The sequence below is a fragment of the Caloenas nicobarica genome, chromosome 10, assembly GCF_036013445.1.
Source record: "Caloenas nicobarica isolate bCalNic1 chromosome 10, bCalNic1.hap1, whole genome shotgun sequence".
NCBI lineage: Eukaryota > Metazoa > Chordata > Aves > Columbiformes > Columbidae > Caloenas > Caloenas nicobarica.
Window position 1 is genome coordinate 23,989,371 of NC_088254.1, and position 16,081 is coordinate 24,005,451.

General features: G+C 43.8%; 1 protein-coding gene across 1 annotated transcript in view; it reads left to right on the plus strand.

Annotated features, from left to right (window-relative positions):
* The window catches only part of IQGAP1 (IQ motif containing GTPase activating protein 1), a 72,866-nt gene extending 60,137 nt beyond the window's left edge, over positions 1 to 12,729 (plus strand). The window contains exons 30-38 of the mRNA XM_065642103.1: positions 621 to 753; positions 1,106 to 1,208; positions 1,992 to 2,127; positions 4,611 to 4,698; positions 5,126 to 5,338; positions 6,409 to 6,575; positions 7,531 to 7,653; positions 8,548 to 8,656; positions 10,395 to 12,729. Of these exons, the coding sequence (XP_065498175.1) occupies positions 621 to 753; positions 1,106 to 1,208; positions 1,992 to 2,127; positions 4,611 to 4,698; positions 5,126 to 5,338; positions 6,409 to 6,575; positions 7,531 to 7,653; positions 8,548 to 8,656; positions 10,395 to 10,508 (1,186 nt within the window). The 3' untranslated portion in view covers positions 10,509 to 12,729. The remainder of the gene's footprint in view (positions 1 to 620; positions 754 to 1,105; positions 1,209 to 1,991; positions 2,128 to 4,610; positions 4,699 to 5,125; positions 5,339 to 6,408; positions 6,576 to 7,530; positions 7,654 to 8,547; positions 8,657 to 10,394) is intronic.
* Positions 12,730 to 16,081: the final 3,352 nt, after the last annotated feature.

A 16,081-nucleotide genomic window follows, 5' to 3' on the forward strand; every position in this document is an offset into this window, starting at 1 on the left:
GAGATTGCACTCCAGACTGCCGTAAGCATCAGTGAAAATGCTAGATAAAATGCGTGCCTAGAATTAGTAAGCAATACACTGTATGTTAGTGAGATTGCTAAGTCAAGTATTTTGACTTGAGAGTTTCCAAACAAAGGTTGCTTTTGCACATGTTTATTGTGATACTTTGGACATGGACAGCTAGAATGGACATATACTCTTCTGTCCCATAAGAACCCTGGCTCCACATGGAAGCCCAGTGGTGCTCAGGATCAAAGCATTTAGCTGTTCGTATGGTTGAAGTACGCTTTTGTTCAAGAATCGTCATCTTATACTTCTCATGTTTTGGAAGAAAGAAAACCAGAGGAGGCAAGGGGTGTTACTACAGTGGTCACCAGAGCTACAGACCAGCCCTGCAAATGCTGAAAACGAGCCAATTTCAACACAGCCAATATCAATATTTGACTTTACTAGGTTACTTCTGATGCGTTTAACTAAAGCTGCCAAACTGTAGTATGCCTAAATGTACTGTAGTTTAAAGAAGAGAGACTACACTTGGGATTGTCGTGGGGAATTACTGCTCATGATACGCGATGTGACTCTGAGTCATTCTGATTCATCTTTTCTCCTTTTTTCTGAAGACGTTTTTTTCAGGCTGCATGTGAGGTTCCCGAATTGCAGGATAAATTTAATATTGATGAATATTCCGACTTGGTGACTCTCACTAAACCAGTTATTTATATTTCTATTGGTGAAATCATCAATACACACACCGTAAGTATACATCAGTCACACTTGCTTCTTATCTGCAGCGCTTACAAAGAAAATGCTGCTTCTGGCTGAAACGCAAATTTACCAAATACGAGGCTGAAAGTTGTCTTTGATTGTAGTTTGCAAGAGCTTGTTGGTTTATAGAATTAAGTAATTTGCTTGTGACCTCTCTAAGTTTCTTTTGAAAGTATTTGAGTATGTGATAATGGCACAGCTTTGAATCTCGATATTGCTGCTTTGGAGTCAAATGACATAAGATCTTTTTCAGAAAATACACCAGCTCAAAGTAATATAATTTTACTGTCTAGAAAAGGTTGTACGATTAAAAACATAAATGTTCTTTTTGTTCATCTAGTTGCTCTTAGACCATCAAGATGCAATTGCTCCTGAGCACAATGATCCAATTCATGAGATGCTGGACGATCTTGGAGAGGTTCCTACAATTGAGTCCTTAATAGGTGGTCTAGTTTATTGTACTTAAGAAATGTGTGATATTACCCTAAATGATTTGGAGTGTGGTAAGGAAACTAAGGAATCAGCACAGGTCATCTGGGAGGACGTGCTCTAAAAAGCATCAGCAGATTTGTTCCTCTGTATTCTTTCTGACTGCAGAATTTGTTCACCCTCAAAAAATGGGTGCTTTCTCTTCTCCTGTGTGCATTGTATTGGTGTGGTTAATATGTCAGAGTTTAATCTTTTTGCAGCCCTTTAAAGAGGGGGGATCAGGAGGGGAAGCATCCTGGTAACTGTTGTAATGAAAGTTTGGACACAATTTGAGCAAAAGTAGGATAGATTACTGTGTTTAATAGAAAGACTACAAGCTCAGTTGCCAACAAGGGCTTCGCTCTTAGCTTGGAAAATTCATTCTAATGAGGACACAGACATAGAAGCATGGTCATATTTTTATTTATAGAGTGTTTTTTGGCAGGTCAGCTACTCTTCTCAGTAGAGAGAGATGCTGAGATACAGTGTGGAATACACATACATCTTTAAGGAATACAAACTAGTGATTTTGTGGTGCTGTTCTGGCTGGTGCATTCTCTCAGCATTGTGAAGGAAAAGTCTGTAACGTATTCAGGATGATGATTTTAAAAGCTGGTTTTGGCTTTTGAAGTGTCCTTTTGACAGCATAGGAAACTGTGTGGTTTTTCTGTGGTCTGTTACACAGGGAAAAATCACAAAGCTCTGGCAGTCAAGAATGTAAAGAACACAATTTGATCTATAAACTTTCTGCTTGGCAGGGGAAGGGTCTGGCAATGTTAATGACCCCAACAGGGAGATGCTAGCAAAAACTGAGGTTTCTCTCACACTCGCTAATAAATTTGACGTTCCTGGTGATGAGAATGCAGAGATGGATGCAAGGCAGATTCTGCTGAAGTAAGTGAACAGTAACTATCTGGTGTGTTTCTCAAGAGAATGAGGAACCTGAATTTTCATAGCTAATCTGCATGTGAAAATAAGAAAATCAAAGTGTAATTTAAACAAATGTGGGACTGTTACTCCAAATACACTGAGCTTGTAGCCATGTCCTTTCAATGCTGTGGCTATTAAATTTGTTCTTGTTAGTTCTTTGTCACTGTTGAACTTGTTCTTTAAAAGTCTATCTTGGGTGGTTTCTGGAGGGGAAAACTACCATAAAATAAAACTTTCTAGATGTGAGTGAGTGTGACAGCAGCAGTTGGATTTGCCTGCATGTGATGTGAAGATCACCTTAAATAATCCGTACTGTTCATCACAATTGAGTTTTAACTCTGTGGTCTATTAAGGTAAAATTTAGGTGAATCAGTATTTCTATTGCCTATATAATGCCATGTGCAAATGTTTTCAATAGAATACATGTTACATATGGAAAATTTAAATTTAACTAAATGTCTAGTATATGTGAATGATGATCTGTTGCTAAATTTGCTAGTTCATGCACAATTAGTTTCATTACACAGCCTTTGAGTGGATTATCTCTGTGTCCTGTTAGGGAAGCATGAGATGATGGTAACTTACGATACTCTCCCTGTAGCTTCCCCCCCGTCTGTGGGAAATATCTCCTTAGGATACTTTTGTGTTGCTGCTCTCCTCTCCTGGTTTATGATGCAGTCCCCCTCTCTACACTTGCTGTCCCCCAAACCTGACTCCAATCGATGACGACCAGCAGCCTTTATGGGAAATAGAGGTGCTGTTATCCTGGTGGGAAGAGAGCAATGGACCGACAGGGATTTCATTATTACTCTTTATTCTGAAGGACCTAGTACTAATATTGACTCATGGCCAGTTTTAAGCAATCCCTGTGTCGTGGTTTGATCGCGGGGTGACAATAAAACCGTGGCAGATGTTTTGTTAACCTCCTCTCCCCCGCCCTTTCCCCTTCAGCCCCTGGAAGGACAGAGAGAAGAGAGTTGGAAAAATTAAAAATGTTTTACTGATGCTACTAATAAAAATAGAGAAAATAACACAAAATATGCAAAACCAACGTCGAAAGTCCCGGCAGCTGCTCCGGCAGGTGTGGGGCCGGCGCCCGCCGTCCCGGGCTGGACTGCGCGGCCAACCGGAGCTGGATCCAGTCTGTCACTGGGCCCCAGTCCGCAGGGACGACTCGCAAGGTCCCCTCCGATGTCGGCCACGGGGAAAAGGGGCGAGATCCTCGGGATCCCCCACTTTTATGTGAAGTGTCACGTGAATGGGATGGAATACTTAGTTGGTCATTTTTCAGTTCGCCTCCTGCTGGCACATCTCGCAGGATGCATCGTTATCAATGACCTCGCATTCCATTGCTGTGTCCACCAAAACATGTACCTAACTTTCAGGAAAACTGCAGTTAGTAAGAAGACTTTAGCTGACAGGGAAATTCACTAAAAGAGAAACCTGTTTTTAACAAAACCAGGACACCCTGTAGCCGAGATGTATAGAGCAGCTACCTGACATTCAGATGCGTATTTACCCGCTCTGGTGCGTTACTGCTCAGACACTGGATGGTTTAGCTGAGAATTCTTTGGGTCAGCTCACACTTCGCCTAGATGGACCAGTGATCTCCCAGAAGAAAAACTTGTCTCCACAAATAACTTTAAATTAACTGGGCTTCTCAAAAGATACATCAGTATTTCCCTAACTGCCAGAAGAAGGTGACATTGATTTCAGAAGTGAAGATTTACCAGATGTGCTGGTAGTCATGTAAGCTGTGGAGGATGCGAAAGATATACACGTGATGCACTTTGTGCAATGCCGGAAGTAATTCCAGCCTGACTGTGAAGTACTGAGGGTGCTATTTGGTTTCATCAGGTGGCTCAAGGACAGAATTGCCTCAGTTGTGCACTGGCTGTGATTAGATCACAGCTGTGATCGAGGAGCGATCCCGTCACCAGACTGGAGTTGCAGATCTGCTTTGGCTCAGTTACTGTACGTGTCAGAAAATAGCCCTGCGTAGATTTTTCTTATACCTGTTACAAAGCACTGAAGTGCACTTGTGGATAAATAACAGTATAGATTTTCTCTGGCTGCACAGATTGGCTGTGGCGGCTGCCCGCTCTACCCTTCCCCTTCGAACGGCCGCTTTTGTGGCCCATGCGGCAGTACTGGGGCTGCCCTGGAACACACGCGGGGACATTCTTGCTGTTTGAGGGGGTACAGCAGAGCAAATCCTGTGTACTACGTGGATTAACCTTTCAGGCAACCAGTTTCTGTGGACACTGTCAAAAAAGTAAAATGCTTCTTAGTGTTCTGGTCTGGTCTAACCGTGACTACCTAAGCACACATCCAGTGATAATCTGACTTCAGGTAAATCAGTAATGTTGCTGTTATTGCAGAATAGAACAGTATTGAAGGTTTTTCAGTTTAATTTTTTTCTCCTATTCTTCTTGATTTCTTTGCAGCACAAAACGTTTAATTGTTGATGTAATCCGCTTCCAACCAGGGGAGACGCTGACTGAAATCTTGGAAACTCCAGCTGCCTCAGAGCAAGTACGAAGTTGTTTACCTGCATGCTTTTTAGACTAGGAAATTGTCATCTGTCTAGATATATGTGGATGTACTTGCGAATCCTCATTTATGAATTGCAGTGAAGCAGTCTCCACTGATGTTGGAAGAGTGTGTAGCAATAATAAGGAGGGAATATAATGGAAATACGTTGTATGTGTGAATCTTACTCCTCTGGTAGTTGCTAGAAACTATTTATCTAGAGGACCACTCTGAATGGCAGGTAGGCTTCTGCTGGTTCCCACACACGGAACATGTTCATCAAATGTGGATTCACTGGAGTCAGTACAGGAATGACCAAGCAAAACTCTGTCCTGTGTTATGCCAGAGGTCAGACAATCTGTTTCTGGTTCTTTGTCACCTTAAAATTGATCTGTTTATGAACTTGTAATTTTTTGTTTTCTTTGTCTAGGAAGCAGAACATCAAAGAGCAATGCAGAAACGAGCCATTCGTGATGCTAAAACTCCCGATAAGATGAAAAAATCTGTGTCCGTAAAGGAAGATGGCAACTTAAATCTTCAAGAAAAAAAAGATAAAATCAGGACAGGCCTGAAGAAGTTGACAGAACTGGGGACAGTGAATGCAAAAAATAAATACCAGGAACTAATCAATGACATCGCGAAGGTATGCCAGTCGTGTTTTCCTATTAATCATAGCGGAGTTGTCCCAGAGCTTGCAGCATTGTGAAACTGCCATGAGTTTTAAGTTTTGTAGCAGCTAATTTACAGAGATGAAGCCTACTTTTGCTGCAGCGTTTCCACCTCTTGGCATTTGGGAAGTACTTTTTTCTGTAGGATGTTTGTATTTTCTCAAATGACTGTGTTGCCAGAATCTCAGGCACTTTAAGGAAAAGCGTTAAAGTTGGGGGGGGCTGTCCTCATGTGTGATCTTTTTTCCTGCTCCTTTTCACTAATTTCAGTAGCGCCTCTGCAAACTTGATCACATGAGGAAGTTTTGCCCATAATTTAAAAATATCCTGACCATTTTCATTTAAATGCGCCCATTCAAGAATACCAAAACGGTAAAGGGGCAAGCTGAGAAAAACTTGCAAAAGTGATCTAATTCTGTTGTACATTGCTATACAGTGACAATGTATTTTATATCACATGTTTACTGATAAACTACTTGGGAAATGTTACGTATATAAAGTGAATAAATAATCGCCTTTAGGAATCAGATTAGAATTAGTTGTACAGTCATTAATATGTATCAGAAAAGAAAATAGAAGTCGACTTGAATGTGATATTTTTGTTCAGATATTAAGGTAACGTATGCTTAAAGATGGCTGGCTAAGAAAGAAGGTCAGGGAGGTTGTGCTGCTGGGCTCGTAGTTCTTGATTTGTAAGATACCTTTCCTGCCCAGTGGTGGCAAGAATTGCTGCCTTATTTTAGGTCACTTACTGTCAGTGCCCACTCTGGTCATTGCAACTTAGGACAGCATTGAAGTTTGAGAGAGCAACAAAAGGTTCAAATGAACTGCTGTGTAGAGTTGGTTAGTTCCAAAAATAGTCAACACAGAGAAGAAGTGGTGACACTTAAACTGGGGCAAGTGCAGCTGAGGGCTCCAGCTTGGAGCATGAAGCAAGACTGAGCAAAATCCAGTGGTGTGTTTCAAATACTCTGTGCTTTGGGCTTGAGAACTGGAGAGCTCAAATGACTATGAAGTCTCTGCCTGTCTTTTCTCTGCGGTGTAGGATATCCGAAATCAGCGCAGATACCGTCAGAGAAGAAAGGCAGAGCTTGTGAAGCTGCAGCAGACATACACTGCCTTGAACTCCAAAGCTACTTTTTATGGGGAACAAGTCGATTATTACAAAAGCTACATCAAAACCTGCTTGGATAACCTGGCCAGCAAGGGCAAGTAAGTATCTCAGAACCACGCTGTGGCCCTAGAAGCGCGTCTTACAGAAAACATCTAGTTTGCTGCTAAGAACAATCATAATGCCATCTGCTCAAAGCTCTTCAGCCAAGCTCTTTACCACAGTGATAGTTCTAGGGAAAGGGTTTCAGCAGTGGTGGGAAGATGTGGGGAGAGGACAGTGACCCGAATGGGGTCAGAAACACATACCTGAAAGAAATTGGGTTCCTCTGGGAGAGGGGAGTGCAGAGAGACCAGTGGAAATGAAGCAGGTTGCCCAGATAATGCACGTGCTACTCTGTCAGTTGGTCCCGTCATTCTGTCTAGGAGCAGAGAATGAAAATAACAGTTACCTACATGGAAAGCATTGATCACAAATTGTCCTCTTTTTATCCTGAATGGAGTCAGTTGTTGTAGTGCAAGATAATTCTGATATTCCTGGAAAAAAAAGTTGTCTTCTTCCCCAGGGAGATGTGGGAAGAGCAACTACCAGTGAAAACTGGGGCAAGGAGGTTGTCGAGTAGTCTCAGCCTTCCCACGTCTGTTCTCAGCAGACCGCTTTTGCCTAAAGACAAGTGGTGCTGCTTTCTATGAACTAGGACGTGGTTACGTTTGTTTGCTTTTATTGTTATTGTACTTTTCTTCACCTGTAGTGTAAGAGTTATTGGTAAATAGTTGAAAATCAAAGATCTGATCTGAGCTACAAGTGCTTTGTGGATAAACTCACTAGTAGAAATATATTCTTTCTCAGCTGTATTAGTCAGAGCCGCTTAGCTACACTGGTTGTGTCCCCTCATCTAAATAGGATTCATTGTTTGCTGTCTGAAATCTCTTTACTCATTTGACTGATCATCTTGTTTGGTTGGTGTGTATTGTGGGGTTATTTTGTCATTTGGGGTTTTTTTGTTTGGTTGGTTGTTGTGTTTTCATTTGTGGGGTTTTTTTTTTTCCTCTTCAGAGTGTCTAAGAAACCTCGGGAGATGAAAGGCAAAAACAGTAAAAAGATTTCTCTAAAATATACAGCAGCTCGACTTCATGAGAAGGGAGTGCTTTTAGAGATTGAGGACCTGCAAAGTAACCAGTGAGTATCTTTTTAAAATTCTTTAGAGCTAAATAACCTTCTCGGAGGAAAATGGGTAAGTTGAAATCTTGTCTGTTTTTGTGAACTAGTCTAGGTGCTGGCAGTTGAGGAACAGAAGCTCTTGAGACTTCTTTTGAGATCGTGGCAGATTGTCTTCTGGGTTTGTTCTTGGAGTTTAGCATTGTTGGTAGGCTTAGCTATTAAAGCTGAATAAATTGTTTTGGCAATCTGGGCTGGCATGCCAGGGCCAAGAAACCTCGCATAGTGATCACTTCTCAGTTCCCTTTTTTTTGGTCTGGTTAAGTGAAGCAGGTCTTTAGTGGAGAAGTGTAACAGGATCTAAACATGACATTCTCCTCCCCCCTGCCCTTTCCCTGTCACCCCAGCAGTCGTGGAACACTGGGCATCTCTTCATGTGAATTGCTACTGTGCTTAATGGCTCTCACTGTTCAAAAAAATCAACCTAATGCCAGCTTGAGTTTGTCCAGCTGCACTTTGTTAGCCTTGAGAACTTGGTGTATCTTTTGTGGAATATAGAGAAGTTGCCTGTTACTAGATTTTTTTTTTTCAACTCTGAATCATATTTTGTACTTTTTGCACTAAAGGAGGCACAGATGTGCAACACTAAAGCATGGGCTAAATTACCGTGTTTCCTAATACACTTGTGTGAAGGTGCAATCTGTTGGGCATAGAATCCATTAGGCTTCCATTCATTGTTGTATTGAGCCTAGTAGGCTTTTACAGTCTCATTCTAAATGGGGATATAGAATAAAGAGTTAAGAATAGAATTCTTAGAAATTTACCTTCAGATTTCATGTCATATTCTCTCCCTGTTTCAGTAGGAATCGCATGTTTCGTAATGAACTGTGGTTTTTAATTTCTTAAATTCCATAGGTTTAAAAACGTGATATTTGAAATCAGCCCGACAGAAGAAGTAGGAGATTTTGAGGTTAAAGCAAAATTCATGGGGGTACAGATGGAAACCTTTATGTTACATTATCAGGTAAGAACTGTCCTAGTTAATAGTGGCATGTAAGTTCCACTTGCCAGACTCTTCATCAAAATAATAATTACAGATTTCATGCCTGAATGGTGTGAAGAATGCTCTCAAAAACAAACCGTGTGTTGCAGGTGAAACAGATGTGATGCAAATGGGGGATTCAGACTGCTTTTGTTTCTTTACTCGTGACAACCTGACGTCAGTCTGCGTTCTTCGTTACACTTACCTGGACACACACAAAATGAACACATGCGTTTTCAATGATTTCCTGCTGTAGCAGAGACTGGGAGCTTGTGGCAGTGGTCGGCCGGGCTTGGCTGTGGTGGCTTCAGCCACTCCTGATGCATCGGTTCTCTCTCCGCCACCCCACGCTCACCGTTGCTGTAGCCGTCCCGTTCTTGGGAGTCCTTGGCCTTCGCTCAGGCCAGGCCGCCGGAGCAGAAATACTGACCGACCGTTTCCCAGACGGTTCCCTGTTCTTCCTCCCACACCAGCACTATTACACCTGGTGTCTCTGTCCCCTTCTTCCACCGCTGTCCCTGCCCACCTCCCACCCAACTTCGGCATCGTTTGGTTTGTTAATTGCGGATGCCTCAGGGGTCTTGAAACAGGTTGTGTGCAGGAGCCCCTTGCATTGCGATGTCTGCACCACCTCGGTGGCTCCAGGGACAGCTGCCCCGCGCAGGCTGCTTGTGCTCTGAGGACTCCCCCGGTTCATTCCAGCCCCGATCCATCGGAGCTGGTCACGAGCTTGTTGATTCGTGGGGCTGCCCAAGGGCACTCGCTCCTCGTGCTGCTAGAGCGCCATGCCTTTGCAGTGCTGCTTTGCTGGAAAAGCAGATGTTCTGAGAGCACAGCAACAAGGGAACTGCTGTGGGTCATCCAACTATAGCATTAACAGTGGCATCAGTTAAAAACATTTGCATTGCCATTGCCAAAATTTTTGCAGAAAGCAGAAGAAATAGCTTTATGATTATTTACTTCAGTGTTGCTCAGGCTCGACAGCTGCAGGAGCTGGATTCAGATTTTGGAACACACACGCATTTCCCTGCAGTAACACTATCTGAACGCCTTCTCCAGCACGTGTTGTTCAGGAGTGGGCTTGCTGCAAGAAATTAATTGCTGATCTAAATCAGTGCCAGGGGGTCACATTGCTCTGTCAGGTGCATCACTGATGGGAGCAAAGTGTAACTAGAAATGCTGCCTGATGAAACACCGAGGGACTGAATCGGCACCGTGTACGTCGTCCTAAGAGAGATGCCATTTCTTTCTCTGCAGTTTAGCTGTGCTCTAAACTACCTCACCATGACCTGTGACAACTAAGATTTTTAGAAAATGATGCTGTGGGATGTTGTACTGTTCCATGGGTACATAATATAATTAGGCACATAGGAGACCCGTTCTAAATGTTACAATTCCTTTATGACTCCTGTGCAAATGAAAGGCCTGCAGATGGCTAGATCTGAAATTTGGCTTTCTCAGAATGGTGTTCTATAATATTGGTGCCCTCTTTTGTAATTTTTTTTATAAACACAGATAAAAAATTAACATCTTAAAGGCCTCAGACCGACTATTTTTTTATGCAGTAGGAGCAGATCTTTAATGACTCTTGGTTTTCTATCTTATGCCATGTACTTTGTGATAGATATTCCTCAAAAACCTGGTGTACCACAGGGTCTTGTATAATATTCTCTATAAGATCTCGAGGATTCCTCTCTTATAAAGGTATTCTCTTTGACAGGATCTTTTGCAGCTGCAGTATGAAGGTGTTGCGGTCATGAAGTTGTTCGACAGAGCAAAAGTGAACGTCAACCTTCTGATCTTTCTTCTGAATAAGAAGTTTTATGGGAAGTAATCAACCTCTGCCAGCAAGCCTGTGAAAGGGGAGTTGAATAGGAACATGTACATACAACTTTTAATGCCATAGCTATGTGTTAGTGTATGCCCGTGCCGTGCTAAAGTATATCAAATGTATCATGAAGGAGGACTTAGAACCTCTTGTGAATTGACAACCCTGATGGAGTCTGCAGGGAGTTGGTTTCTTGTTTATTTATGATCTTTAACTTTGATGGTCCCCTGAAAAGCAGTTAATTTAAAATTTATTTTTACATGGCTCTGGGGATTAAACTAGTATTAGAGTATACTTAGGGCATCTGGATGCTTTATTTGCCTAATGATGTGCTTCTTGAGGATCGAATTCTTGTTGCCTGTGCAAAGAGGGAGTGTACAGCGGTCAGTATTCCTCTTCCTGAAAGCAAAAAAGGGTTGCAGATTGTATTCAGACTCAGTTATTCTCTAAGAGCAATGACCAAAATAAAAAACCGGTAAAAGTCCAGGTTATCCATTTGCTTGCAATGGTGGTGGCAGCAGCAGCCAATTCCCAGGATAGAACTGCTGTCCTCTGGGGAATCAGCGTCACAAAGGGTTGCTGAACTGATCATGATTTTGTATAATAGCCACATAGAAATGCTTTAGTGTCTCATTTATCTTGATTTGTTTCTGTTTATCACACTGTAATAATTTACAGATGATCTCTTAAACAGAGAGACCATGGAATATATTTACTAGTGCTTGTGGTTGAACAGAAGGCTTTTGGGGAAGGGCAGAGAAACTTTAAAAAATTTTTGAGATATGTTAACTTTTAATCTTGCTTACATAGCATTTGAAATGTAAAAATAACACTTTTTCCAGATTAGAGCAATGTTCTATATATCTGTATCTGATGCAATAAATGTTAGGCTCTACCTGCAGACTTGTCAAAGGAAGAAGACTATCTTAAATAGGTTAGCTTTTAAAAAGTTAAATTTTTGTAGCCATACTCAGATTTCCATTTCTTTTACTACTTTGTGGTTTTGGTTTTTTTCCACCTTGGTGGTGGTTCTGGCTGTTCTGCTATATCCAATAAAAATGCAGAGACTCTTAAAAAAAAAAATCTGACATTTAAATTTTTCGGTTGCTCCAGCTCTCCAATTTTTTCTTCACATTTTCATTTTTTAGAAAAAAGATATCTCTTAATTGCAAATTTCAAGTTATTTGTAGATCACTTGTTGTTCGTTCAGGTTACTGAGTTTAGCTGAACTGCTTTATCTCCAGTCTACTCTGAGCTGGTTATTTCAGCTTAGATTTTTTTTTTTTTTTCTGATGAAAGACACTCATAGTGTTTGAAATGTCTACATCCATGAGGATAACTTTTCTGCAATCCTCTTGGTAGCAAATGTTTATTTCAACCTACTGCTATGTAGACAGTATTTAAACATATTTTAGTGCTGGTGCATGTTCAGTCCAACTCAATAACAAAAATTACTTGCCAAACCCAAGAAAGATCTTTATGGTCCAGATCACAGGAAATGGAGATACCTTAGACCTGGATTTCACTGATACCTGACAAACTGGTCTGAAATGGGATCAAGGTCTTGCCTTGGGTTTTTGTGTTTGGATTTTTTTTGGTCTTTGTGGTTTGGTTTGGTGTTTTTCTCCTGTCTCTGAATTTGCTACATCCCAGAAGGACTTAAAAAATTGAATCCTTTGATTAGAGGATGATGAGAATAATGGTAGGATGTCATCAAATAATTGTTAGGAAAATGCAGCTGTATTCTGCAAGCTCTCAAGCCACAGGGATTTATAATTCCCCTCCTTTTTTAAATGAATATTTTTAATACTTTTCAATGTGTGCCAAATAAATTTCAACCGTAACCCAGCTGGGATTTAGGGACAAGCTGATGAGGTGTTAGGGGCCCATGTAGTACCTGTAGGGAAAGAGTCCTTACTCCATGACATAAAAATAATTCTGTTGTTGCCTACGCCTATTGAAAAAACAGGGTTTTGGCAAAAAATTGAAAAACAAAACAACAAAAACGAAATGGGAATCTACTCATTTTAGCTGAGCAACAGTATGGAACTGCGGAGGGTGTTTTAAAGGAAAAACTCTACTAAAAGAGCCTCTCTCGGCACTTTTATTTTATAATTTACTGGTGGTTTAGCTTTGCTTACTCCATTACACCACTGTATTTACCACGGGAATAGCTACAAGTACAAAGTCTGTCTTCTTTTCTAGTAAAATCTGCCTTTGTAACTCATCTCTAAGTAAAAGTCATTTGTCCCCACGGGTTCGTGCTTGGTCCTGGCCGCAGGCAGCAGCCACCAACATGCGGCTGGACGCACCATCGCTTGGCGCCTCCCGTCCTCTGCGCATCCTCTGGGCCGTTCTCCTGCCCGGGGCGAGGAAACAACGCCGGACACAACGCAGCCGGTGCCGGTGTGGAACCCCTGATGCGGGCCGGGCAGCACCCGCAGGGACCCACGTCTCCCACCCTCCCAGAACATTTCAGCCCCATCCCCTTAGGACAAGCTGTAGTCAGTCCTTGATGGCGTCTCATTCTCAATTAACAGAAATGTCTTTTGATTCAGCTAGGGTCAACAGTAAGGCCTTTAGATTACAGGTGCATCTCCTGCCTGCCGGAGGCTGGTGGAAATGAATTTGTTTCCTCACAAATGTGGAAGTCGGTCGATGTGAGGCAAACAGAAACCCACCGTAGTCAAGTTCGAAGCGTGTGTCTGGGAGATGGATGGTTTAATTTGACGAGTTCACACCTATGCAATTTTAGTGCCAGAGGAAAATGAAGGATAAGGGTTTTTTCTGGTGTACGTAGCCATCCGCACACCTTTTTAGTATAAGCGAATGACCGCGGTTTGTTCTTTACTTTTTAGTTTCCATCTTTGAAGCTGCACGGCCAAATGCGCTCGGGGTCCCCGCAGGGCGGCGAGCAGGCGAGTGAGGATGCAGAGCGGGCCAATCAGACGGCGCGAGCAAGGTTGAGGGGCGGAGCGCTGATAGGCGGCGAGAATGGCGATTGACGTGCGTAGGCAGCCAATGAGGGTGGCGAAGGGGCGGTGCTTGTGAAGTCCCTACTGCGCATGCCCAAATGGGCGCAGTCCTCAGTCAGGTCCGGCGCAGGCGCGGGCTTGTGGGGGCGGAGCGCGGGAAGGAGCATCCAATAGGAGGGCAGCGCGGTGGGGTGGAAAGCAGCCAATGAGAGCGCGCCGACTCAATCCAGTTGGAATAGCTAGCTCCCTGGCAAGCGTGTCCGTGGTGTCTCGGGGGGGTACCCGGAATGAACGGGACGGGCGTCGGGGCGAGGGACGGGAGGCTGCGGAGCTCTCGCTGCGGCCGGCTCCCGGGGATCTGGAGGCAGGCGGTTCAGGGCAGGGCAGTCCTTGGTGAGGTCCCCGGAGCCGGCAGAGGGGCATGAGGTGACAGGCGGGAACCTCCCGCCAGGTGTCGGTGCCCGCTGAGCGCGGCGGGACGGTGGGAGGGAGCGAGGGGAACGGAGCGGCAAAATAGGCGTCGGGTGAGTGCGGGCGTGGCGAGGGTGACCGTGACGTTGGAACGGGAGGAACGGGATGGGCCAGTGCGGTGGGGAGGTGTTTAGTTAGGTTTCCCCCTCCTGCCCTCATGGCCGAGCTCGCGAAGCTGGTGAGAGGCGTGTGACTCTTAGGGCAGGTGGGCTAAAGGTCTGTGGCCTGGAGCCGTGTCTCCGGTGCAGCGCCCATTCCCGGTATTGCAGTCTCTCCGGGAGCGGCGCAGCCCCCTTTTGTCAGGGGGATGTTTAAAAACAGAGCTAAGGTGCGGTTGCAGGCTCGGCGGCGTGGCGAGTGGGGTGCCGCTTTGGCGGAAGTGCGGAAGCTCAGGGCGAGGCCCGGCGGGTTCTGCGTCTGTACGTGCGATTGGGTGTGTCCACCCACGCCAGGCTCAGGGTCCTTCCCGGCCCGAGCGCCCTCCCCGTGGAGAGGAGCCCCGTGGAGCCGTGGCACCCACGCGCTCAGCTTCCCCTTTCTGGACAACGTGGCACAAGAGAAAGAAAAAGAAAACGCACACACAAAAAGACAGCGCGAGACCTCGCACCCAATATGCGCGTGGCTTTGCGCTCCGGGCGGGGAGGCGATGGGCGGAGGGAATGGCAATTCAAGTGCAGAGCGGGCCGATCGCGTGCTTGCGTGCTGCCGCGGGCCGGGGACAGCTGGGGTCGGGACTCAGAGGCGCTGCCTCCGGGTGCCGTCGGCCAGCAGAGCAAGCCGGGCGCGTTAGCCTTCCGGCACCGGGCTGGCGGGCGGCGGTGTTCGTTTTCGGGACTTGCGGCCATCCCTGCGACAGGGGCGCTTTCCTGCCGCGTCTCTCTTTTGCACCTTTTCCAAGAGAAAAGAAGAATGAGGAAATGGGAAAAGGGCAACACGAATGATACCTGTAACAGAAAAGGAAGGAAGGATGTTATTTTTAATGCAAATTTTGGGCAGACTCATATATTTCTGACAGGAAATTTTTTCACCTGAAAAAACGTAGCCAGTTGTACTTCATGGCCATCTCCCCTGAAATGTCATGTGACTAGAATACATCAGTTGAGTTGTAACTGGCATTGATAAAACAGAAACACTAAAAATTCAGACGTAAACATCTCTTGCAATGTTCCTTGTAATGGGTGTGATCTATTTAAAAAATCTGTATTAGAATAAGTTACTTAGTTATTTGAATACCTTTCTTTTTTGCTACACTATATACGAAGGTGAATACTCCAGGGTCACATCTTTGTGTTGTTTTTTAATGTGGATTATTTTTTTTTTGTTAGAATACCTGATTTATTTTCTTCATTGTCATTCTAATATTTTAATTGTCTTTTAGAAATAATACTAAATTGCTTAGTAATTCCAGCCATGCTATTGCAGAATAAATTAATATTTAACTCTAGATATCTAGTGACAGAAAACAGACTGACTGAAAACTGTATCTAATAATAGCCCTTGAGATAATGTCCTAAGTGAGGAAGTTACGTAAGAAATCATTAAAAAACCCCAAACCAACCAACCAACCAACACCACAAACCAAACCACAGTTTTGTTATATGCTTAACTCACATTAATATCGATCAAAATATTAAAGAAAGTGACACAAAATAAAGCCTCTAATCAAAAAGGCCAAGCGCGCTCTGAGGAAAATGCTGAAAACATGGCTGTGTGCCGCAAAGAATGACAGTGTATCAGTCTCCCGAGAGGAGCAGCAGCAAAGTCCTGAGGCTGAACTCGCAGTGGGTGTTGCTGATTACTCATGTTCAGAGTGTGGCTACCGGGGATTTGCCCACACACCTGTATTTTGCCCCAGGGCAAGCAATGCCTAAGTATGTAATTGTCCTCGGTCCCACAAGTGTTCCATACTTCTGCTCCTAGACTTAGAAAGCTTAAATCTATTTTTCCTTCTTCACATTTGTATCTAAATGGATACTATTTAGATTGAATTTTATCTAGGTGCTGCCCATCTCTCCATAAACAAGAATTTATTTGTTCTGGCACCTTCCAAATTTCAGCTATGTGTTCATCATTCTGGAGCTGTGTGTTACCTGTAGAGACTCTGGTATTCCAGAACCTAACACTGCCAAGCTG